This window comes from Camellia sinensis, chromosome 14 (assembly GCF_055761805.1).
Source record: "Camellia sinensis isolate YWXY chromosome 14, ASM5576180v1, whole genome shotgun sequence".
Classification (NCBI taxonomy): domain Eukaryota; kingdom Viridiplantae; phylum Streptophyta; class Magnoliopsida; order Ericales; family Theaceae; genus Camellia; species Camellia sinensis.
The window spans coordinates 100,497,978-100,524,755 of NC_138974.1; the positions used below are offsets into that span (position 1 = coordinate 100,497,978).

A 26,778-nucleotide genomic window follows, 5' to 3' on the forward strand; every position below is an offset into this window, starting at 1 on the left:
GGGAATTAATAGTACATTTAAAAAAAATTACAAACTGATGGTAAATTTTACCAATTTTAATGATTAAAGTAGTAAATTTTTATAATTTTTTTTGAAAAATATGGCTTGTAATTTTCTCTTCACTTTTTAGAAACCAATAATTTAAAGAAAAATGTTTGAGATATTTAAAAAGTACTCATAATAATGTAACAAAATGAACAATGATAGAGATCACTAAAAGTAGTGTTTCAAAGCAACCACTAATGATGTGACATCTATTTTTTTAAATAAAAAAAAAAAAACACAATAATATTGTGGCAGTGGGTGAGACCCACTACCACATCATTAGTGGTGGCACTAATTAGTACTCTCACTCATTTTTCGTAACAAAATATATGTAATTTTTAATTTGTTATATATTTAATTCTTAATGATAATAGACCTATCTCTTATATTACATAATTGTAGATAAATTTATAAATTTAAATATGTGTTAATTTTTAGAACATAAAATACTTTCAACGTGCAGCTTGTTTGGTTTTATTTTTTTAAAAATACTTTTCAAAAACTTTTACTTTCTTATTTTTTGTATTTTTTTGTTTTTACTGATTTTTTTAATATTTTAAACAATTTTTTTACTTTTTAGACACACCTAACATAAATACACTTAAAAAGTAAAAAAATATAAAAAAAAATCTTTTAAAAATTCACTAAATACCAAAAATATAAAAAAATACAATAATTCAATACATTTTTAGTATTTTTATGTATTTATTAATTTTTTAAAATATGTTTTCACAAAATTTTTACTTTTTAGATTCATCTAAGTAAGGTGTATCTAAAAAATAAAAAATATATTTAAAATTGTAAAAATATTCACTAAAAACAAAAAAAAATACAAAAACCAAAAAATTCAGTTTTCAAAAAACTTAATTCAAAAAACTCAAACCAAACGCACTAAATGGTCCTCCACTGCGAGAGGAAGGATCCTCTTCTTGGCTCTTTATTTGGTGGGCATTGAGCTCACTTTTAGATTTAATTTCGATAATCTGAATTGTTGATATTTTAAGATTTGTCATATATATATTATATTTGTAGAAAATCAAATTGATAGGATATAGGAAGAATTAAAAATCGTTTATTAAAAAAATTTAATAAACAGTTTTATTGTTTAATAAAAATTTTAGTTCACGTAATTTTTGATATCTAATCGACTTGATTTTTTACAGATATGATATATATGACAAATTCTAAAATATAAACTGTTTAAATTATCAAAATTAAATAAATAAATAAAAAATCCAATAACCCACCAAATAAAAAGCCAAGGTGAGGATACTTGCTCACTCCACTGCACCTCTATATAACCAGATCTTGGTCCTCGTACCAATTCACATCTATCCTACTGCTAAACACATCCTTTTTATAAGAGCCACTCAAACTTGCTTTGCCTTCCACACCACCAAATTTAACTTATTCCAAACCCAGATCACGAAAAAAATAATCTCCAGAAAAAAAAAAAAAAATGTTGAACAGTCAAGTTCACCAGTCTCATACTGTCCAAATTCTAATTCCATGGCACAAGCCATTCCCCTCCGGAACCGCTAGCCCTTCGTCGTCACTACACCTGCTGAAACCAGGGTTGTGTGGAAACCAAAAGGATAAAGGTCGTGTTCGGTGTGTTCCTAGCACCATTAAAGCCATAGCAACCACTACTACCGAGCAGACCACGATTGTTAAGGCTGTTGTTTGTGTGAAATTAACAGTCGGTGGTTTCTTGTCGAACCTTGGATTAAGCCGTGGGCTTGACGACGTTGCTGATATGCTTGGTAAATCAATCCAGTTGGAGCTTGTTAGTGCCGAGCTTGATCCCAGTAAGTATTTATCTATTTTTTTTTTTTTCTGAAAAAAAAAAAAAAAAACCTATATTGATGTTTGCTATAACTTAAAAGAGTTGATTACAACTCATATTAATTTGGGAGACATTGTCATATTATTTGGTGCAATCTCCATTTATAATAGAAGTAATTTAAATAAGTTAAAAAAAAATTTAATTAATTATCTAAGAATTTAAAAAATAAATGAGAGATTTATTAGAATTTTTTTTTTAAATGTTTGTATTCTAATTAGTCCATAAGAAATTTGTGTATTTTAATAAGTCTTATTATTTGAACATTTGATCCACTAAATCATAATTCTCATATTTAAAGTATTTTATAAATATTTTTACTCTTACAAATATCTTTTGAACAGTTAGAAATTTAATAATGTGAACATTCATATTTTATATTTACATTGACTTATAAATATTTACATTGACAGTGTGAACATTAACATTACGAAATATTCATACTATAAATGTTATTTTGATAATTATGTCATACATATAACTTATCGAAATATAAAAAATACTATGAATTAAATAAAATATGAATATGTGAAAAGGAATAGTTTTTACTTTCCAAGTCTCAAACACCAACAATAAATTGCACCACACTTTTAAGCCACTCCCCCTCCCGCTCTCCCTCTCAGGCAAACTCCACTCTCTTTCACTAAACATGTTTTCTTAATTTTATTTTTATTTGTTTTTAAAACATCATTTTGTAATATGAAAATGTTTCCTACTTAAATTTAGAAATGAAAATGTGACCAAACACAAAAGATTTTGTTGAAAAATGTTTTCTTCGTTTTCAACACATATTGCAGAAACCATGGGTCAGGGGGGAGATATGGATTTTTTTTGGCTTAGTTTTCACGGATTAAACTTTTAGTACATATTTTTATGAAAGTTTTGAAAATATTGGTAGAATAAGATATTTTTGTATGTTTTAAAAGTCTGTGTGCTTGGAGTATCTATGCTATGTGTTAATTATAAATTTTAAATGGTCATTGCAAACACTACAACATATTTTAATTTTTTGACATAAAAAATTAGGGACAAAATATTTTAGTTCTCAAAAATGTTATTGTTGTATTTGTAGCAACAAATTGAACTTTAGTGATGAATCACTATTGTTTTTGAACTGAAAGTCTTGTCTCAAAATGTAAATCTTTTTTACACCAAATTATTTTATTGCTAAAATAACATTTAATAGGGACATTTTAAAATTTTTGTCACTAAAAGTTTTTTTGTTTTGTTTTGTTTTTTTTTTTTTTTTTTGAGATGACTTTTTAATGACGGTTCGCACGATAAAAAAAAATTGATCCCTAAATGTTTACATTTGGAAATTAAAAAAAAAATAGTTCGTAAAACCTTTATATAATGTAAAGACATTGGTTCCGTATATCTATTAGGGTGAATAAAGCCATATATATATTGAATAATTTATATATTTAATTAAAACATTTCTAAAACTTGGTCAAAAAAAAAAAAAACATTTCTAAAACGTTTTATTTTGATGTATTTATGTTAGGTATATATAAAGTCTAACAAAAATAGCGGTCATTAACATTTGGGAAAATATCAATTTAGAGTAGGTTGAGAAAAATATTTTTAAATGACTAGTAAATTTTACAAACATTAAAATGCAAGCTTATAAACATTTTTATCAATATTTTAAAAACTGAATTGGTGAGCGAACTAAAAAAAAGATCTTGTGAATAGGTCACTAGTTCAACAGTCAGGTCAAAAATTGAATCGTAACGTCATTATTGTATCATAAATATAAAATATGATACATAAAGAATATAAGAATTAAAATTAAAAATTAATAAGTATCAAACATTTACAAAAAAATATTTATTTTTAATTTATTTTATATATTGATTTATTGAAAAAAACTAACTTTATAAAACATATGGCTATGCTTGGCTAGGCTATTTGGGTTAAAATAGTTATAAAAAGATAAAGTAAGTTAAAAAATTAATAAGAGAAAATGTCACATCTAAATCATAATAATTTCATTTTTTTCTCTCATAAAAATTAAAAAAATTAAAAAATTTATTACAAACGAGACTTTTCAATTTCAAATTAAAATAGTTAAAAAGTTAAAAGTCAAAAAACCAGTGCACAATCCAAACGAAGGCATAGAATAATGAAAAATGCTTCAGACCTCTAAATTGTGAGCTCTAGAAGAACTCTAACTTGTGAGTCTCACTGTGTGATTTGATGTTTTTGCCCGTGTTTTGTTTTTTTGTTTTTTTTTTAAGTTGCCATGTTACTAATGCTCTTATTAGAGTTCTATTATTAGAGCTCTTAATCACCACTCTAGAATAATTAGTGTACTTGGAATTAAACTAACAAGATCATTGGGTGATATTAGTGATTGCGCAGGTGCCACCTGAGTTTGTGGTTGCGTAATTCCAACGCTCAACTCATATTTTGAGCAATGAGAATTATACTGACCGGTTGTTACTGACTCTCTCCGATTTGGACAAATTGACGATTAAGGCTCCGTTTGGGAAGAAAAAAGTCAGACTTTTTTTGTTAAAATAGTCACAAAAAATAAAATAGGCTATTTTAGCCACAAAAAATAAAACATCAAATCTAACCCATAATCATTACAATCCTCTCTCACAAAAAAAGTTAAAAAAGTCAAAAAGTCAAAAAATCCTTCCCAAACCAGGCTAAAATAGCCCAGGCTAAAAAAGTCAAAAAACTAAAAAGTCAACCCACTTCCCAAAGGCTAAATCACCTGTTTGTTTGAATGATTTAAAAGAAATATGTGTTGGGATGGTTCGGCTTGTATGATTTGGTTTTCAAAACCATGATTTTTATAAATGTGTAATTAATTTTGAAAATTCCCATTGACATGTAACTTTGCCTTTAACATAAAAAATATTAAAATTGTTTCTTTTGTTTTGTTTTATTTATTTATTATTTATAGATATTTTTACGAGCATCAAATAAAACAATTTAAGAATGTCGTTGGAGTTAATTTATAGTACAATTTATAGTGTGTTTAAGATGATTCACATAAGTAAATTTTTTAATTTTTTATGAAAAATTTAAAAAAAATAAAGAGATAATGTGATTATAAAAATAAAAAGATAAAACAAAGGGTGTAGGGGATCCCACCGCACATTTTGATTGCCGAAACCTAGGTTTTTTTTTTTTTTTTCCAGAACGAAACAAAAAAGAGTAAAATGACATCTCTGTGCACATTTCGGTTGTCATATCCTATAGTTAATTTATGGTGTAGGAAGACTGGGCGTCACAGAAAAGGTGTCTGGATTCTCTCCAGTGGCTCTCTCCAGTAGTGGTCCTTGCGGGGGACGGGCCCAAATGGACCCGTTGAGATTGAAAATAAATAAATAAATAATTAAAAATAAATAAATTAGCCATCTTCTTTTGGCTTCACCTTCTTCAAATATTAGATTTGGATACTCTCTCTCCTCTAAAATGGAAGTAGAGATACCACAGAGAGGGAATTTCAAATCTCTCTCAAAAATGAAACCATGATTTTCAAATCTTCTTATTTCCCAAATCTAAAGATTTGTGTATCCAAAGCAAAAACTCTTAGAGCTCCAAAGTTTGAGAGAGAGAGAGAGAGAGATAAAGCAGGTCATGTTCATCACCTATAACTTCAAATCTCACCACCACAAACCACCACCTCTTCTTCTTTTTCCTCCGTTCGCTCTCTAAAAATCACCAAATCACACCCACCACAAAATAAAAGATTCAAACCCCAAAAAAATAAAAATAAATAAATAAATAAAAATATTTTGTGTAAATTTTGTATTTTGTGTATTTTGTATTTTTACTTTTTTGGTTCATTTTGTGGAGAACCGAAAAGCATAAAGTTTTTTTTTGAATTTTTTAAAAATATATTTTTTACTGGAGACGAAAAGAAAAACGACACAAAAAATACACAGAAAAACCAATCCAAGACACACCCTAATAGTAAGTCGGGTCAATTTGAAAATAACCATGGCAAGGAGAGGGAGTCTGATATTTTGGCCAACTAGTTTCACCTTCATTTTCGTTTGTATCTTTGTTTGAACTATGATGTCTTTTTTCATTGTTCTATCAATACAAGCTTATTCACTGATTAAAAAAAAAATTAAAAAAAAATTGAAAGATTTAATTATTATCAATCAATGATTAATTTTTTTCTTTATCTAAATCCAATGGTAAAAATGGTCTTTTGGATATGGTATCCATTTCCAACAAATTTTTTTTTTTTAAGTACTTTAAATGATATTTTTTACTAATTCAAAAAATTTACATTAACAAGAGTTAATGGGTGTGTTTGATTTGGTTTTAAGAGATAAATTTTCAAAAAAAATCTTAGAGAAAGGGTTTAGAAATTTTTTTAATTTGTTTGGTTGTATATTTTGAAAATAATTTTTTACTAATTCAAAAAATTTACATTAATAAGAGTTAATGGGTGTGTTTGATTTGGTTTTAGGAGATAAATTTTCAAAAAAAATCTTAGAGAAAGGGTTTAGAAATTTTTTTAATTTGTTTGGTTGTATATTTTGAAAATAGTTTTGGAGTTTAGGAGTTCAGGATGATTTGATATTTTGTTGTAGTTGAGTAAATATGCATGAGAGAAAAACTGATTGAGAACGAGAGATGAGAGAGAAAAAGTAATTGATTGATGTATAGGAGATAAAGTGATTTTAAAATTTTTTTCAATCAAATAAAATTTTCAAAAAAAATTTTCAAAAATTATATTTTGACAATTAAACCAAACAAGACTATTTAGATTGTTTGGTTTCGTTTTTCTGAAAATAGTTTTCAGAAAATTATACTTTCTTATCTTCCTTATTTTTTTTATTTTTAATGAAAATTTTTAATATTTTAAGTAATTTTTTTAATTTTTAGATATACCTAACATAAATATATACTTAAAAAGTAAAAAAATTGTGAAAAAAATCTTTTAAAAATTCACTAAATATCAAAAATACAAAAAAATACGAGAATTCAATACATTTCTTATATTTTTATGTATTTAATAATTTTTTAAAATATTCTTTTACAAATTTTTTAATTTTTAGATACATGTAAGTAAGGTGCATCTAAAAAATTAAAAAAAAATATATTTAAAATTTTAAAAACATTTATTAAAAATAAAAAAACACAAAAAATAAAAAATTTAATCTAAAAAATTAAAATTAAACACACTGATTGTTATTATGCGTGTACTCCCATTCAGAATTGATAAGATAAGACCCTTGTGATGTGTCGTGAAGTTTTGTCCCACTCTACGATAGTACCTTGTGATGTGTCAGCACAAAAATATTAAAACAGACGTCATATAAGTCTTTATTATTAGGTTAGAAGATGCCTCAAGATCAAGATTGGACCTGTTCCGTTCGGTCTATGGGGTTTATTTTTTGGGCCTGTTTTGATAATCCGAACCGTTTAATATGTAGAAATCGTCAAGTATTATATGCCTGTAAAAAATCACGTTGATTGGATATCAATAGCTATGTGATCAAATCAATTTTGTATAAAAAAAATAGACGGTAAAACAATTAACGGTTGATAAAAAATTATTTTGTTCATATAGCTATCGATATCCGATCAACGTGATTTTTTACAGGCATATAGTACTCGACGAGTTCTACACATTAAAAGATTCAAATTATCAAAATGGGACCCGTGATAGACCCCACGGGCCCAACAACACGGTCCAGTCCGATCTTGGACTGGACCAAAGCCACTGCCTAAAAGTAATGTTGTAATAGTACTGTTAATGTGGTAGTAGACTCCATTTACTATTTGGCCCCGTTTGTTTTGGGAGATAGAATGGAGGGGATTGATAGTGAGGGGATTAATAGTGAGAGGATTATTAGTGAGGGGATTGATAGTGAGGGGATTAATAGTGAGAGGATTATTAGTGAGGGGATTGATAGTGAGGGGATTAGTAGTGAAGAATTGTTAAATTATTTTTATATAAAATAATAAAACAAATATAAAAAATTAAAAATTATATTTTAAAAAAAATTTCCCATATATAAAAAATAAAAAAAATAAAAAAATTTCTAATCCCCTCACTATTTTTCTAATACCAATGTTTGTTTGGGCGGACTGGATTAGCATTCCCATGACTAATAGTCCTAGGACTATGAATTCGTTGGATTATGTATCCTATCTTAACTAATAGTCAAATTTAAAATAATTAGTCCGTACTTCAATTATTTAACCAAACATCGGATTAATAATGTTATTGGACTATTAGTCCAATCCTAAGTTCATGTCCACCCAAACAAACATGAGATAGTAATACCAAGGGACTAATAGTCTCAATGCCTTCTCCCAAAACAAACAAGGCTATTACTAATACCTTGGTATTAGCAATCCCAATACTCTCTCTTTCACCCAAAACAAACGGGGCCTTTATATCTTCTTCTCTTTTTTTTTTTTTTTTGACATTCTTATTGCATCAGTGTTATTAATAATTTTTTTTTAATAGTATAAATCATTGTTATTACTCTTTTGTATGATGTTTTGATTTGAGCCTTTTTTTCTCATCTATTCATCTCCTTATTTAAAAAAAAACATAAAAATACAAGAACTCTGGAAAATTGTATTAATGATATTCTAATCAATTTAGTAATGTTTGTAGTAATGTTTGAATGATATTCTAATCAATTTATGCAAAATTGTATTTGCCAAGAACTCTGGAAATGGGCCAGTTTTGCTAAACTTGATGAGGCCACAACATGTGATGTGTTTAAAAAAAATTAAAAATTAAAAATTAAAAATTAAAAATTAAAAAAATTAAAAAAAATAAAAGCAAATTAAATCAGTACTCGGGTGTGTTTGTTTTGAAGGATTAGAGGGTGAGATTGGACTATTAGTCCCACCGGACTAATAGTCTATTATTTGTTTCATTTTTTTTGTCCTGGACTAATAGTCCTCCCGGATTATTAGTCCCACAAATATGAGACTATCCTATCCCAGGGGGGAAGGTGGGATAGAAACCGTGGGATTGATATCTATGAGATTATTTTGTGAAATGTCCATTTTACCCTCCATGCTATTACTTAGCGAACAATTAGAAAATGATAAAATAGTCTTTTGAACATTTATAAATTATTTTTTTAATGTTGTTAATTTAAAATTATATATTACATAAAAAAATTTAATTATAAATCATAAATTAAATTTAATTAAAAATATTAAATTATAAATTATGGCCTTATAAATTAAATTTTTTTTATTGTTGTTAAAAACTTAAATTTACATATTAAATTAAATTATTTTTTTAGTGTTGTTAATTTAAAATTATATATTAAATAAAAAATATAAATTATAAATTAAATTTATTTAAAAATAATAAATTATAAATTATGGCCTTATAAATTAAATTTTTTTAGTGTTGTTGAAAATTTAATTTTTATCTTAAATAAAATTATTTTTTATTGTCGTTAATTTAAAATTATATATTAAATAAAAAATATAAATTATAAATTATAAGTTTAATTTAATTTAATTGAAAATAATAAATTAAAATAATTAAAATATTGTGCAAAAAATAAAATAAAACAAATTTTTATTTAATCTAACTAAAAATAATTAAAATATTAAAGCTATGTTTAATATTGCTATTACTTAGTAAATAATTGAAAAGGATAAAATAGTCATTTGAGCATTTATCATTCTCTATAATAACCCAAACAAACATTGGATAACTAAAAATAATCCAATCCAGACATCTAATCCCATGACTACACAAACATAAGATACAAACTTAGTCCAACCAAATAGTCTTAGGACAATATATCTAAGACTAATAGTCTGATGGATTACAATCCCTCCTTATCCAGTCCGTCCAAACAAACGCACCTTCTGTATTTTTTTACTTGTATAATTTTGGTTCTCGTAATTTCAAATAATTTGATTTGTACTCTTAAGTTTAGGATCTGTGTCAATTTGATCCAATTAATAACGTCTATTAGGATGTTTTGTAGAAAATGATCACTAGTTAATTGAAATTAACTTAAAAAGTTAAATAAATTTATAATTTTGTCTATAAAAACATGATATATGTTGTTCATGCATGCATTTTTCATAAAAAATAAAAAATAACAATTGTAGTTAATTGAATCAAATGAAGACAATCATAAATTTAGAATGAAAATTGAGACAATTAAAATTATAAGGATTGAAATGACACAAAATCAAAATATAAGAATTAATATTGTAATTTGCCTAAAATACTAAAGCAGATCCATGTGTGTCATCAAAAATATAATTAGTCCAAAGTTGAAATATAAAAGATTTATAAATTATAAGAATCGAAATGACACAAAATCAAAATATAAGAATTACTATTATAATTTGCCTAAAATACTAAAGCAGATCCATGTGCGTCATCAAAAATATAATCAATCCAAAGTTGAAATATAAAAGATTTACAAAATAATTTGTGTAATCTAAAATTTATTTTTGTAAATTTTTTTTGAATCATAGCAATGGTTTGTTTTCTGCATAACCATTTTATATTATAGCTTGTTTTTTACTTTGTCAGTTTATTCAAGTAAGATAAACAAAACAAATCAAAAGAAGAATTTTTTTTTTTCTTATGCTATAATTTGTAACTTTGATTTTCTCATGTTACAAAGTGTAACTTTTTCAACTTATTTCAAACTTTTAAGCGTTCGTTTGGGATGCGGATTGACTTTTTAACTATTTTGACCTGTGGCTAAAAAGTCTCGTTTGTGATATTCTTTTTGAATTTTTTGATTTTTATGAGAAAAAAAATAAAATAATTATAGGTTAAATGTGACATTTTGTCTCATATAGTTAAAATAGCCCAAACAAGTAATCCCAAACAAACCCAATTATGTTTTGACAAATGAGCCTTCATCATTTTTGCCTTAATTATAATTTTTTAGGACATATTGGATATTTGCAATATATATATATATATATATATATGTATATACCACAGTTTATTTAATCAACCACGTAGAATTTTTATTTATTTATTTATTAAATTATGAAAAGTTATACCAAACAAATTTACAAGTTATTTTAAAAAATTTAAATTAATAGTATAAAAAATTGTAATGATGAAAATTAAATTAGGAGTGATGCTAAACGGGGAGGTATATTTTTATGAGAGAAATAACTGCACTAGCAAAAAAATCAAAAAACAAAATCACAAAAATATAATATTTTCTAATTATTAAAATATGTAAATGTTTTCATTAATTTATAAATTTTTTACTACACCACTGTATAGTTATTTCTCTTATCTTTATCAGCTTTTCACAAATCATATCAAATTATACTTTCGTAGTATGGTAAGTGAAAAAAAAAATAAAAAATATATATAAATATAAATATACATATCACATCAAATAATATATGAATCTCACTTATTACTATACTATAGTGATGTGACAATAAAAAACAAAAATCAAAATACAAATCAAAATATCGCATTACAAGACGGACTCATTAAAACTCTCTATAACCCTTCGTCCAGTTCTTTTAAATATGTTTTTAATATTTTAATAAAAATTTTAAATGATGTGATTCATGATATATAATTGATTTGAGACATGACACGTCAATTTTTCACAAGTCATATTAAGTGATGTGATAGTCAAGTCATGCAAACCCACTTATTTTATTCACTTAAAAAAATCAATCATTCAATTAGTGAAGTAATTAATTGGAGAAAAAATAATATTGCAATTGAGCAGTAAAAAATTTTCATAAATTAACAGAAAAATTTATACATTTTAATAATTAAAATATTATATTTTTTATGATTCTAATAACCTTGCTTGATTTTGATTTTTAGAAAATAATTTTTTTTAAAAAAATAATTTTTTTATTTTTCGTATTTTAATTTTTTTAATGAAATTTTAATATTTTAAGACTTCATTTGGGAAGCCAAAAGCCAAACTTTTTTTAGCTATTTTACTCACAATGCCTAATAAAACAAAATATTACATTCAATCCATAATCATTACATTCTTTCTTTCACAAAAAAATCAAAAAAGCTTTGTCCTTTCCAAACTAGGCTTTTTAGCCTCATGCTAAAATAGTCAAAAAATTTAAAAAGTCAACTCACTTTCCCAACGAACCTTAAGTAATTTTTTTTTTTTTAAACATACCTAACATAAATACACTTAAAAAAGTATAATATTTTTGAAAAAAACTTTAAAAAATAAATAATAAAAAATATGAAAATTCTGTACATTTTTTGTATTTTTGTATATTTATTAATTTTTTAAAATATTTTTCACAAATATTTTACTATTTAGATACATCTAAATAAGATGCATCTAAAAAATAAAAAAAAAAATTATTTAAAATTTAAAAAATATTCACTAAAAATAAAAAAACACAAAAAATAAAAAACTTAATTTTTAAAAAATTAAATTAAAAAATCTGAAGTCAAACATATGGATATTTTTTTTAGGGGTTGTTTGGGATGACCTAAATAAGTGTACTTTTTGTCTTTTTACAAAAAGATGTACAGAAAAGTAGAGAGGTGATATGATGAAAAAAATATAAAAAGATGAATTATTTAGGACTTCCCAAACTTGACCTTACTGTCCCATTTTGCAGTTAGTTCTCCTTAATTAGATCCATCCATTGCATTGGACATCATCTGCCCTTGATTGCATTGGACATCATCTGCCCTTGAGCGGGCCTGATGCTTTTCAAATTATTATTTATTTATTTATTTATTTATTTTAATATGTTTGTCGGGCAAATTATACCGATGATCTGTATATATTATAATTTAAATGTTTATCTAACCGACTTATTTAGCTTATTTAATTTTTTTTTTATATTTTTTTAATTCCAATCCAAACTCAACCCACCAGTCAAATGGCAGCTTTAGTTTGGTTGCCTCCCCACAAATAAATTGAATTTGAGTACACATTGGATTTCTAATTTAATAGCGAGGAGGGGTACAACAGGATGTGTTGTGCGCCAAACGGTGCAATTTTGGTCTTCTGTTACATTTTAAAAATTTCTTTTTTTCCTGTTTGATGTTCAGCAAGAAAGACTATACTTTACGTCTTTCTTGTTAATTTTTTTCTGATTTTTTTAATATACCGTTTTTTTAAAGTAATACTGAAAATTTCTAAAATATTATTTCGAATACATTGCAGTGGCAATGATTGTGCTTTGGTTAATTATTAAACAAATTAACAACTGAAATGTTATAGTCTACATTATTAAAGGTATATTTAAAGGTAATATTTTATGGGTATTAAGTATTTTTTCTTCCTGCCTAAATGGGTAAAACATTGATGTTTTACATTTCATCCCCAGTTATAACTCAGATGATATGAATAATTATATGTTATTGTTGGAACTAGATTTTCACTAGAACACAAAGTCAACTGGACCATATTTGTTTGGAACCGTAGGTCTCATTATGGATTCCACCTCAATTATTTGAACCATTATTTTTATAGTCCATAACCTATAGATCATTTATGAAAAAATCATATTGATTTGATAATTGTAGAAACGTTTATTACATTTGTCTACCAAAAAATAAATAGTTTAGTTTTCAAATAATATGTCGTTCATTTTTTTTTTTTTTTTTTTTGTCAAATAAACGTCATACACTAAAGTGACTACAGTCATCGGAATGATTTGATTTTTTTAGTAAATGATCTACATGTTGTGATCTAAACAATTGACGAAAAATGCTCAATTTTTCGTGTTGTTGTTACGGTTAATGATCCTCTTCAGATAATTCGTCCAACCTAAGGATAGTTTTGTATTATCGAGATGAGAAACATCACGGTCCAAATTGAAAATAATTTTGTTGATTTGATTAGGAATTAATCAATTAAGACATAATTTTTTGATAATATTTTGGGAGACTATCAACATTTAAAAAAAAAAAAAAAACATGTAGAAGAAGACCAAAGTGGCACCGTTTGGCTGGCCAAATCTTGGTGCACAACAGGCACCCCTCCATTTAATTAATAGTAGTGCTTTCACATACTTGTAATATATATATATACATTTTTGTCTTAGAAGTAATAATCTAAAAATTGCATAATAAAAGTGTGTGATAATTACATTATTTGTTTGGATATATGGAAGAGACGGGATTAGAGAAGGAAACAATAAAGGGGTATGCACATCGGACGAGCCAAGAGGAGGATGAAGTGAAGTATGAATGCAATTTTGTAATTCCAGAAGGTTATGGTGAGATTGGTGCAGTCTTGGTCGAGAATGAACACCACAAGGAAATGTACCTCAAGCAAATTGTCTTTCATGGATTCCCTCCTGGTGGCCCTGTTCACGTCACTTGCAATTCATGGGTTGCTTCCAAATTTCATAATCCTCACAAGAGAATTTTTTTCACCAATAAGGTCAGCCTCCCTCCACCATCCACATAAATACCACACAACTACATGCATAAGATAAACACGACTTGACTGTTTTTCTTTCTTTTTTTTTTTTGTTTTAATTAACTTATCAATTTAAAATGTTATTTTTCGCACTATTGAATCTAAAATCCTTTAGTTTATCCTAAACAACCCCAGTATGTTGCAGTAGTGAGGGATTTTCGAAAGTGAATTATGATAAATAAATAAAAAAAAAAACAAAAAATAAAGAAAAATTTGAGATATTTGTAGGAGGTCTTTAAATTTTTATACAAGTTTCATTATCCGATACAAGTTTGAAAATCTTCATTTATAAACATCTTTGTTTGGACAAAAGAAGAAAAAAAACATGTGGAGTTTTCAACTTTCTATGGGGGGTTTATGTTTGAAATCATGTATAGCTAATCTTCGAAAAGGGTTCAAATTATGTTTTCAAACTGAGAGATTTTAAATCGTCAAACTTTTCAAATTTGTTTAGCATCTTGAATATTTCATAAAATTGCCCATTTTTCAGTCAGTCGATAAATAAGGATGTATTTCTAATCAATGTTATTATTTGAGGATTTAGATGTCTTTTTTTTTTTCTGTAATAGTTTTATTGTAATTTTCATTACAACAAGACACATTAGCCAAAGATATAAACTATCGCTTCAAGTTTAAAATTAAAATAAATTAACTTTATATATTTTAAAATATGCATTCTTTTGCTTTAAATTTAGACTTGGACTATTGAATTATCACAAAAAAATATCATTGCAAAAACAGTGCAAAACATTAATTTGTATAATATATATCAAAAAAAAATTGAAAAATCTAATGTTAAAAATATTATACCGAAAAATTCACACATTGATGTGACAATTACAATTTTGTAATTAAAAATCATTTTGAGGAGTGTTTATTTGAAAGTGAAAATTTCAAATTCAATCAAATCATTTTATAGGTTTGTGTTTGGATTTTGAAAAATCTATTAATCCATTTGAGGGTCTGCTTGGAATGACACAGTTTGAATAAAAAAAAAAAAAAAAAACATCAAAAAGTTTAAAAAAACAATTAAAAAAATTATACAAAAAGGTTAAAGGCTTGTTTCTATTCTTTTTTACTTTTTGCATTTTTTCCTGTAAGAACTGAAAAATCAACTCCAAACACTAGAATTTTTTTCACTTTGAATTTTAATTGAGAAATTTAAAATTATTAAAAGAAAAAACTACTTCTAAATGAACTAGAGTAATCGTTAATCTTAGGAAAAATTGCAAATCAATGGTATTTTTAAAAATATTTACAAATTCATAATTATAATTATTAAAATTAATAAAATTTAGTTAGATTTTTTTTTTATTTTATTTTAAACTTACACTAAAATAAAATTTTGCATTAATCATATGGTCCTGACGGTCCAATCCTAATTTATACGGACAGTGTCCATCTTGTCCAAGATCAAAATTGGACCGTTCAATCTTATTTATGGATTTATGTTTGGGTTCTATTTTGATAATTTGAACCGTTATTATATAAAACTTGTAGAATACTATATCTTTATAAAAAATCACGTTGATCAGATATCGATACTTATTTGATTAGATCAAATTTATATAAAAAAAAATTGACGGTGAAAAAATAAACGATTAATAAAAATCCAATCTAATCAAATAATTATTAATATCTGATCAATATATATTTTTATAAAACAACAATGATTCATCCCTCTTTTCCTCCCACCCCTTTGACCCCCTCTCTCTCTCATTGGTTACATTTTCTTTTTCTTTTTCTTTTTCTTTTTTTTCCTGCTCCTCCAATCACCACCCGTCACGTGACAAAGGGAGTGAGGAGGTGACCTCCAAAAAAGAATCCCAAACATTATTCTTTATAAAAATATAATATTTAATAAATTTTATATATTAAATAATTTAAATTATTAAAACGAGATACAAATATATATTCATAAGTCAGGCTAAGCGATTCAATCCCAATCTCAAACTTAAAATAAGCGGGACCCATCTGGATGTGTTTGTGTGATCCCAGTCCATATATCAACTTCGCAGTATTGTTTGGACGAGGTCCTCGGGCAGAGTGTGAGTTAGATTTTTCACTGAGAGCGGCCAAAACTCCACATCAGTAGCTGGTCCTTCTGGTACGACCAGACCGAGATGGGCTCCTACAGTGTTGTAGCCTTCAACGGATACATCGGATACCATAACATTATTATATTGGTACCATGGCCCATATTAGAATTTTCACAATGTTACAAATTGAAAAATATTATGTAAAAATTTATTTTAACAAAAAAGTAGCTTAGATTTATCTAATCAGAAAGTCTAAAAAAATCAGTTTTTGGCTTTTTAACCTTTTTAATAAAAAAAAGGCAATTTTTTTTGTTAAAAAAAATTATCAAAGAAGTTAAAAAATCAACTTTTTACTAATTTCTCAAAATACTCGTAAATCAAAAATAACTCAGAGTGGGTGTTTGGGAAGTTGATTTTTATGTAGGTTTTTTTAGTTGTAAGATATTATTAGAGAAAAAAATTTTGTATTTGAAAAGATAGTTGAATTTTTTTGTGATTGAATGTGATGTTTGTGAGAGAAAAAATGAAATGATTATGGAATTGGATATGATATTTTGTTTGGATATGTTTTTTTTTATTTTACAAAAAAATTGTCTTTTAATGAAAAAAATCAAACAAAAATCTCCAACCCAAGTTCTCACCAGAGTTTGTAATCAAGGTGTATGTTTAAAGTTGTTGGTGTGTGGTTATAGTATGAGTAAATCTTAGTAGTTCTACTTAATGAAATTCATTACAAGTTAAAAGTTGATAATTAGAAAGTATAAATTAAAAATAATCCTCCTTAACTTCTAGTTAATTAATTTTTTTAGATTATTTAATTTTTTTTACTTAATAAGTTATAAAAGTTGTACCAAATAATTTGACAATCTCAAATAAAAATAAACTATAAACAATTTATATGGTAATAAAGCATCCCTAATATTTTATTACAAAATTTGAATAATTTATTTTTGTAGGTTCCCAAAATAGACATATAGAACTTATGATATAGTATAATTCAATTTCAGATATACATCACGTGGAGATTTCACAATAAATTTTTTGGGTGCCCAGTTTTAGTGAGAATTAATAGAGTACTGTCGTTCAACTTCATTAATAAAAGCTAATGAATAAGGAATACAAAGTTAAAAATAAAAATAAAAATAAAATTAAAACTATGAAACTTGGATATATATAGCATCAATAATAGTTTTGTTTTGTTTTATTTATTTATTTACTCTGTTTATTTTATTTTGAGAACAGTCATATTTGCCATCTCAAACACCAGATGGGTTGAAGAGGCTACGAGAGAAAGAGTTAGAAAATCTAAGGGGAAATGGGCAAGGAAAGAGGAAAACACATGAAAGAATATACGATTATGATGTGTATAATGATATTGGTGATCCAGACACTAGCCCTACTTTGAAACGTCCTGTACTTGGTGGTAAACAACATCCTTATCCACGACGTTGCAGAACAGGTCGACCACGCTCTAAGAAAGGTCTCTCTCCAAAAACTTTGAAATTTTTTTAACAAAATTCACTAAAGACAAAGAAAAAAAAAAGTTAAAAAAGAAATTTCTTATTTATTTTTATTTTTTTTAAATTCTTTGGGCTTGTTTGGTTTGTTTTTGGGAGAGTCGTTTTTGAAAAAAAAAATTGGGGAGAGAGTTTAGAAATTTTTTTGGTTTGTTTGGTTGTATATTTTGGGAGAGTTGTTTTTTTGAGAGTTTGGGATGATTTGATATTTTGGGAGAATTTGAATAGATGTGTGAGAGAGAAAAAGTGATTGAAAATGAGAGAAGAGAGAGAAAAAATGATTGATTGATGTGTAAGAGAGAGAAATTGATTTTGGAAATTTTTTGAGAAAAACTCAAATCAAACAATTTTTTAAATTTTTTTTTCTAAAACTCATCTCCCAAATGCAAACCAAACATACCCTTTGCCTTTCGGTTTGCCTAATGGAATGTAATATATATATATGAATATATTTAAATACACTAGAAACGAAAATAATTAAAGGATTTGGATAATTAACGTGAGTTTCATGGAGGCCCAACAGTGTCCTCTCTTCTAGTTGGGATTACTAACAGAGAAAATCTCCATCCTAGAGGAGAAAATTACTGAAAGAATTGGGTTATATCAGGGTGATCAATACAGTATGTACTAGGACACTTACATAATTAAGTAAAGGAAAGTTGGTAGACAAATATAAAATATTTAGCATATTTATTTATTTATTTAGTTGTAGGGCCGGTTCTGGTTCAAGGCGAGCAAAGGCCTCCAACTAGGGGTGTAATTTTGGTCCGGCCCATGTCGGATCTTGCGGACTCCCGTCAAAAAATCGGGCTGGCCCACGGGCCAGAAAACTAGGTCTAGGCTCAAGCCCATGGGTATTCGGGCTTTGGACGGGCCAGTGGGCCAGGCCTCGGTCCGGGCCCATGGGCTTGGGCCTGGGCTTGGGCTTTGGGTGGGCTTAAACAATTTTTTTTATTTTTTTTACCAAAATTTTATTATTTTTCATTAGAAATAACACTAGGTATCGGATGAGCCGGGCTTTTGGGCGAGCCTTGAGCGGGCCAATGGATCAGACTGGGCTTCAAAACGATGGCCCAGGCCCAGGCCCAAGGCCTCGGGCTGGGCTTGGGCTCGGACCTAAATGAGCCTTAACAGGTCGGGCCCACCTCAGGTCGCGGGCAGGTTTCGGGCTGCCGTGGGCCACGGGCCAAAATTGCACCTCTACCTCCAACTAATTTTGTCAAGCCTTGGGTCTTCAAATTTTGACAAAGTTTAGGGCCTCCAACTAATTTTAATTTTTGTGGTTCTAGTAGGCTTAAAAATAAATGCCCAAACTAACTAATTGAAGGGCAAATTACTCGAGAGTTCTTTTTGAAAAGTATGTGTTTTATTTAATTTTAAAACTTTTTAGATGGATCTAAAAGTCCTGTGTCTATTTATCTCTTCCTCTTTCTCTGCACAGTTTTTTTTTTCTTTTTTTTTTCCCTCTGATATCCAGCAACAATCACGACCACGTATTCCTTATTTTCTTTCTCTTTCTAATCTATAGTCACTGGCAACCACCATTGATTGGGGTTTACTATCAACCACCGAGCACCGACTCATTGCTTCGCACTCACCAACGTTGAAGGAGATGAGTTTTCAACGAAGAATATGAATAAATCTACTCAGATCTACATCAGATCTGAGTAGATCTACGTTAAATCTAGTTAGATCTAAACAAAAAAAGTTGCTGGAGTACAAACCTGTCTCAATACCTATCTCTTTCCTTTGATCTTTCAGTTTTTTACTTTTTCTATACTACACACTTCTATTTCCTTGTTATAATGAAGAAAATTTTTAAATTCTGAACAAATTGTTTTCGAGTTTTACAAGCGGTGAAAATTATAAAATTTTACAGTTTCAATTTTTTTGGTATTGAAATGAATAATTCTTTAGTACTGTAAAGTTTTACAATTTCATAGCATACTTTTCAGTTTGATTAATAATGATAAATGTTTAATAGAATCATGCTTTCAAACTATAAAATGTTACAGTTTCAAAACTTATTTTTCAATTTGATCAATATTAGAGATTATTTACTTAAACCCTATAAAAATTGAAAATAACATATATTTTCCCCCCCTATTGTTGCTGTTTGTTATTGTTACGTTTGTTTTCTTCTTCTTTCAGTTTATCAATATTTAGCACATTTTTCTATGTTTTTTCCTCTAATTTTTCAATTTATTATTTTCGTTTTTCGAGTAATATTCTGAACATTCCGGTGAGTTTCCGGGGATATTCTTAACTTCCAATGAACATTTTAGTCATTTCGACGACTTTCGGTGATGTTGAGAACATTCCAACGATATTTCGACGAATTTTCGGTGATACTCTAGCGATTTTCCGGTGATGTTGAACATTTCGGTGAGCCTCCGGTGACCTTTTGGTGGAAGTCCAACAGTAGTGGGATATAGCAGCGTCTTTAATTTTTTTTTTTTAAATGATTTTTTTGGTAATAATTAAAAATATGTCGGACTAATTGATGCAATTATTTTGTTTTGAAACTAAATGAGTTTTGAATTTTATGTATGAGACCAATAGGTAAGTTCCCCCTAATTGAACTTCACAATTCAAATTAAAAGTACTTACAAATTATAGGTAAACATATTTAATAATTTTATTCCTAAAAATGCCAGAAAAGTAATACTTAATTTCATATTTTACTATAATTGTTTAATTTTTATTTGGTATTATAATTTTAGATATTGTTTGATCTTTTTTTTCTTCTTCTATTTTTTAATAGATTGGGTGATATTTTTTTCTTATTGTAAATTGAATTTGCTCAATTATAAAGCAACAAGACAACATTTTCATATTTTTTAGTTTGTAATAATTTTCTTCATGTCTTAATCTGTGTAAGTAAATTTTAATAAATAATTTTAGTGATCATATATGTATATTCTGCGTGAGTATTAGTATAAATATATATATATATATATATATATATATAAGAATTTATCATTTTACCCACAATTTCTATTTTATTTTATAAATTTGTATAAGATAATACTATATTTTCTAAAAAATTAACTCAAAAAAATATATTCATAGATCACATTCATCTAAGTAGGGCCCGAATCTCATTATATTAATTCTGAATCTACATTATACACTTTCATGATAAATTTATATATATATATAATAATAATAATAATAAATACATGAAACGCTCCAAGTTTAACTTCACCTTGGGCGTCAAGCATTTGAGGGCCGACCCATTTTACCTTTACAACAATGTTAGGTATCATGAAAAACATTTCATGAAAATAATCATGAAAATTTTGTGACTCTTGGATTACACTTAGAATAGAGCACCACACACTGATCAAGGTAATCCGAGGATCATAAATTTTTCATGATCATTTTCATGAAATTTTTTTCATGATCCCTAACTTTTCCCTTTGCTGTATGGTTAATGATGTGAATATTGGTAATTTATAGATCCAATGTCGGAGTCATGGAGCAGTGGTAGCATATACGTGCCAAGGGATGAGGCGTTCTCAGATGTGAAGCAGCTAACATTTTCAGGCATGCCCGTATACTCAGTGTTGCATGCACTTATACCATCTATTGAGACTGCAATTGTGGACATTGACCTTGGCTTTCCCTACTTCACTGCCATTGATTCCTTGTTCGATGAAGGAGTTAACCTTCTTCCTCTTTCCAAAAATGGACTCTTGAAGGACCTCCTTCCCAGGCTTGTCAAGTTTGTCTCTGATGCTGAAGAAGGTCTTTTGCGCTTTGAGACCCCTGCAATGTTTGAAAGTACGCCGTATATAACAAACAATAATCATCAACTATCATCATTATCTCTCTCTTTCTTTCTGATTACATGACGATGAGTGTCTACTTTTGTTGTTGCAAATTGTAGGAGACAAATTTTCTTGGCTTAGGGATGAAGAGTTCTCGAGGCAGACTCTTGGTGGTCTCAACCCATGCAGCATACAATTGGTCAAGGTAAACACATGCCTGGAAAAATTAAAATTAAAACACAAGCATAGCTATTAATCTGAAATAATAACTTGGACTAGTTTGGTAACATTTAATATTTTCGCATGGTTTTGTATGCAAATTTATGAAGAAACACCGACGTTTCAAAATAGGTAATAGAAAATGTTTAGAAACATAAAAATATTACATAATTATATACAATCCTCTTAAAAAAGGGTTTCATCCTCTGTGTTGACTTATTATTGACTAGTGACACCAATGACGTGATGTCACTAGATACTAAATTTCTACTCGTTAAACACACCATCTAGTGGATTAATTATATATATATATATATATTAAGATGTGTTGGGAAAACTTCATGGACACTTAGCTTTCATATTCCTTAGCATACCTTAGGTTTTATTTATTTATTTATTTTTTTGGAAAACTGATTTGAGATAAAAGAGGCACAATATTTAAGAAAATAATTAAATTTATCATGTTATATAAGAAATCAATAGGAGGTGAAATCTTTTTGTGACATATAGCAAAACTCAAACAAAATATATGGAAACAAAAAAAAAAATGAGAAATTGAAAAAATAAAATAAAAATACACATATATTAATGGGAGAATTGCAATTCAGTGCATTTTTGAGAAAATATTTACAAAGACATGAAAAAGTTTAATTTTTTAATTATTAATATTTATAAAATTTACCATTTTTGTACAATTTTTTCCCCCCTAAACCTACATTGAATTGTATTTTTCGCTATATTAATCGACATCTCTCATATCTTGTGTAGTACAATTATATTCACATAACATATGCAAATATTTTTCCACATTCATGCCTTATCTATATGCTAAGTTTTAAAAAGTGAGAGTGTGTTGTCGCAACAATGCTTGTGTACAATTCATATTGTGACAAGTGTAGTGCTATTTCTCAAAAGCCAATATAAGTGATGGGCCCTATTGTTTTAAGGGGAAATTACTTAACAGTTAGCTAGATAAAAAGAAAATACACAAATATAGAGGGGTGTAAATTTGCACCTCCACAGTTTTTCACTTGCACCCTACCATAGATTCACCTTTCATATTTTTGCATTTTTTTTTCTCTACCACACTGTCAAGTAATTCCCCCTTATTTTAATCTAGTAAAACAAATTAGGATACCATATATATTTGTCTTAAGGGCACTAAATAATTTTTCTTCTCAAGTCTTAGCTCAAGAGATTTTGTTATGTCATTTTATAGTCTTTTGAGACACACACACACAAAATAAATAAATAATAAAAAATAAATAAAGGGAATGTTAAAATGATATGATCATCTGAATGCAGGAATGGCCATTGAAGAGTAAACTTGACCCAAAGATATACGGCCCACCAGAATCGACAATCACCAAAGAGCTGATTGAGCGACAGATCAGGGGGTTCATGACCCTTGAAGAGGTAATGCAATATATAATTATTGAAAGTCCAATGTGGTATTTGTATTTGTCTATGCCTAAAAGCCTTGCATCCAGAGATTGAGATTGAGATTGAGATTGAGATTGAAATTTGGTGCAAATATGCAATGCAGGCCTTGCAAACAAAGAAGCTTTTTATGCTGGATTACCATGACTTGTTGCTACCTTATGTGAACAAAGTAAGAGAGAGCAAAGGGACAACACTGTATGGGTCGAGGACGCTCTTCTTCTTAACACCTGATGGCACCTTGAGGCCTTTAGCCATAGAGCTGACTCGGCCACCAGTAGACGACAAGCCTCAGTGGAAGCAAGTGTTCACATCTACCGGGGATGCTACTGGCTGCTGGCTTTGGAGGCTTGCCAAGGTTCATGCCCTTGCTCATGACTCTGGTTATCACCAGTTAGTCAGTCACTGGTATGTATACAAGCCATGACTTATTGCTCAAAGCTCTCTGAAATTAGAACAACTATATATGAATTTCCTTTCCTTTCCTTTCCTTGCCTTTAGCGACTTAATTTGTACATGCAGGCTAAGAACTCACTGCGTGACAGAGCCTTACATAATTGCGAGCAACAGGCAACTTAGTGCAATGCACCCGATTTACAAACTATTGCACCCTCATTTTCGGTACACAATGGAGATCAATGCTTTGGCTCGACAAGCCCTTATTAATGCTGGTGGAATTATTGAGACTTGTTTCTCACCCAAAAAGTACTCTATCGAGCTTAGCTCTGTTGCCTATGATCAACAGTGGCGTTTCGATCTCCAAGCACTACCGGCTGACTTAATTAGCAGGTAACTTACCAGCCAAGCTCTACCAAAGCAAGTGAGATTAGGATAATTGATGTGAATCAATAATCCATAATTTTTTCTTTTTTTTATTTAAATAAAAAAACTCAAAATGTACCAACCATCAACCATGGTTTTAGTATCCTGTATTGCCTGGTATGTACTACATACCCAGGTAAATCAATAAGAATACAAATCGCATACATTTCAGTTGGTTACCAACATGTACCGGTCTATTGTTACCTCATGACCTGGTTCACAATCAATACCGTCAGTTCACAACTGATACGGTCGGTTTGGCTGTTGTACAACTCTTTCTTGCAATTGATGATGTTGAAACTTTGACGATTGCATTACCCAATTCTCAATAAGTATCACTTGATATACTCCTAATACCCTTATACTATAATTGATCGTAAAATTCATCTCTAATACGATCATTTAAAATCGTGCCAATTGATGGTCTTTCTACCTTGGGGTAGGGAAGGGGCTAATTAGTGTCGTTATCTTTTGCTAACTTCTTCAATTTGGCTAATTATTAGGGGAATGGCTATGGAGGATCCAACAGCTCTGCATGGCCTAAGGCTAACCATCGAGGACTACCCTTACGCGAGCGATGGTCTGCTAGTTTGGGATGCCATAAAGCAATGGGTTACAGACTATGTCAAACACTATTACCAAGATGCAAGCTTTGTACAGTCTGACAAAGAGCTTCAAGCATGGTGGACAGAAATCCGAACGGTAGGTCATGGTGACAAGAAAGACGAAACATGGTGGCCAGTGTTGAAAACCCCACAAGATCTAATCGGAATTCTCACAACTATGATCTGGGTAACATCCGGTCACCATTCAGCTGTCAACTTTGGGCAATATATCTATGCAGGTTATTTCCCCAATAGGCCTACCATTGCTCGAACCAAAATGCCTACTGAAGAACCAACTGATGAAGAGTGGAAGTGTTTCATCAACAAGCCTGAAGTTGCACTCTTGATGTGCTTTCCTTCTCAAATTCAAGCTACAAAAGTCATGGCTGTTTTGGATGTGTTATCTAATCATTCACCGGATGAAGAGTATCTCGGTAAGGACATGGAGGCATCATGGATAGAAAATCCAATTATAAAGGCGGCATTTGAACGGTTTAATGGGAAATTGAAGGAGTTAGAAGGAGTCATTGATCGTAGGAATGTTGATAAGAACTTGAAGAATAGATGTGGAGCTGGTGTGGTTCCTTATGAGCTTTTGAAGCCATTTTCTGAACCTGGAGTGACAGGGAGGGGAGTTCCAAATAGCATCTCAATTTGAGAAGTGAATGCATTTGTAAGAAGTAACATTAAAACTGATAAGTTTGAGCATAAAATGATGAAATGCACCAAAAGATTAAAAGTGTGAATTTAAATTCAATCATCACGAGTTCATTTTGTAAGGATAAAATAAAGAATTGCTGGCAACTCCTTTTGGGTATATTGTTGGATTTATTTTTCTAGTGTGGCTCAATAACCTACATATTTTTTACATGTTTTTAATTTATTTGGACTCCACAAATAGATAAAGCCAATATTTAAGATCAAGTTCAGTAATTAAAATTGTAATATAATCACTCTTCTAAGATAAGAAGGAAACCTTGATGGATTAGAAATTCTTCTGATAGAGTTTATCTGGCCCTCTTCTCTCCTCTATATAAGGATGGGTGACTCCCCTTCTTTTGATTTATTCCATCACTCTAAGTTTTATAGTCATCCTAATAAAGTGAGAGACAGAGAGAAGAAGGTGAGCCAAGAATTAAAGGTTCAACTATTAGGGGTATTTTCTCAACTTCTCTAATTCAATGGCTGACAAAGGTATGTTCGTTTTATTCTTGAGTTGTATTGAATTCAAGATCCTGTAAAGTTTAATTCCGTATTATTATTATGGTTACATGTATTATTAAATCTTACATATATTCCTAAAACCCCACCCATGATTTACAAGTAGATAAATTATTTTTTTGAATACTCTTTTTTGGGTAAGTATATATATATATATATTTTGAATACTTACTAAGACATAAGCAACAAGATTTAGGATGGGGTTTTACTGTTTGAACAGAAGCTTATAGTATGGTTTTACTGTTTATGATATTAGTGCCAACAATTGCTCAAATTAGTATAGATAGGCTAAGGACAATTCGCTTTTAGTTATGAAGACTAATCTCTGTGTCATTTTGCACAGCTGACAATGTCATGCATAGGTATGGTACAAGCTTGAATCCCAAACCCATGGCATCAATGAGGTAGTCGATGATCACCCTCTACCCCTCCCGGTCTTTGTATCTAGGGTATACATGGATCGGATTGGTCCGATTTTAGAGTAACACTACAACATTTTCTTAGTTTAGTGATATTTGAAAGTGCCACAAAACTATTAGTTTAATGACATTTTTTAGTCTTGTGACATTTTGAACAAGTGTCATTTGTATCTGTGCCACGGTAGATACTTGCAAGTGCCACTACACCATCATGCCTAAAAACTTTTAATGACATTTTGATGTCATCGTAGATATTATTTGTGACACTATCAAGCGTCATTAAAAAAAGAGTTAGTGACACTTATAAGTGTCATTACACCATCAAGACTAAAACCTTTCAGTGACACTTTAATGTCATGGTATGCACTATTTGTGATGCTATCAAGTGACATTCGTAACGATAATTCGTTGTAGAACAATTTGATCCGCTCTTGTGGAGACTCAAA

At 28.7% G+C, this 26,778-nt stretch overlaps 1 protein-coding gene across 3 annotated transcripts; it reads left to right on the top strand.

The window, feature by feature from the left end:
• The first annotated feature begins 1,326 nt into the window (after positions 1 to 1,326).
• On the top strand, positions 1,327 to 25,531 carry LOC114268608 (linoleate 13S-lipoxygenase 2-1, chloroplastic). Of its 3 annotated transcripts, XM_082906700.1 has the most exons (9): positions 1,327 to 1,853; positions 13,967 to 14,238; positions 17,559 to 17,796; positions 21,296 to 21,619; positions 21,726 to 21,811; positions 23,131 to 23,241; positions 23,372 to 23,673; positions 23,788 to 24,054; positions 24,591 to 25,531. In XM_082906700.1, the coding sequence occupies exons 1-9, from the start codon at positions 1,505 to 1,507 to the stop codon at positions 25,348 to 25,350; spliced, it is 2,709 nt and encodes a 902-aa protein (XP_082762826.1). In that variant the 5' UTR covers positions 1,327 to 1,504; the 3' UTR covers positions 25,351 to 25,531. The 3 variants fall into 3 exon arrangements, with proteins under 3 accessions (XP_082762826.1, XP_082762827.1, XP_082762828.1); XM_082906701.1 differs by lacking the exon at positions 21,296 to 21,619 and having other exon boundaries at positions 1,363 to 1,853; XM_082906702.1 differs by lacking the exons at positions 13,967 to 14,238; positions 17,559 to 17,796 and having other exon boundaries at positions 1,363 to 1,853.
• Positions 25,532 to 26,778: the final 1,247 nt, after the last annotated feature.

Bases quoted from the DNA above. Each gene is read 5' to 3' on its own strand.
- LOC114268608 (XM_082906700.1), top strand. From the start codon at position 1,505: ATGTTGAACAGTCAAGTTCACCAGTCTCATACTGTCCAAATTCTAATT. The intron at 21,620-21,725 runs GTACGCCGTATA...TGCAAATTGTAG, and splicing joins GACCCCTGCAATGTTTGAAA to GAGACAAATTTTCTTGGCTT. The intron at 21,812-23,130 runs GTAAACACATGC...ATCTGAATGCAG, and splicing joins GCAGCATACAATTGGTCAAG to GAATGGCCATTGAAGAGTAA.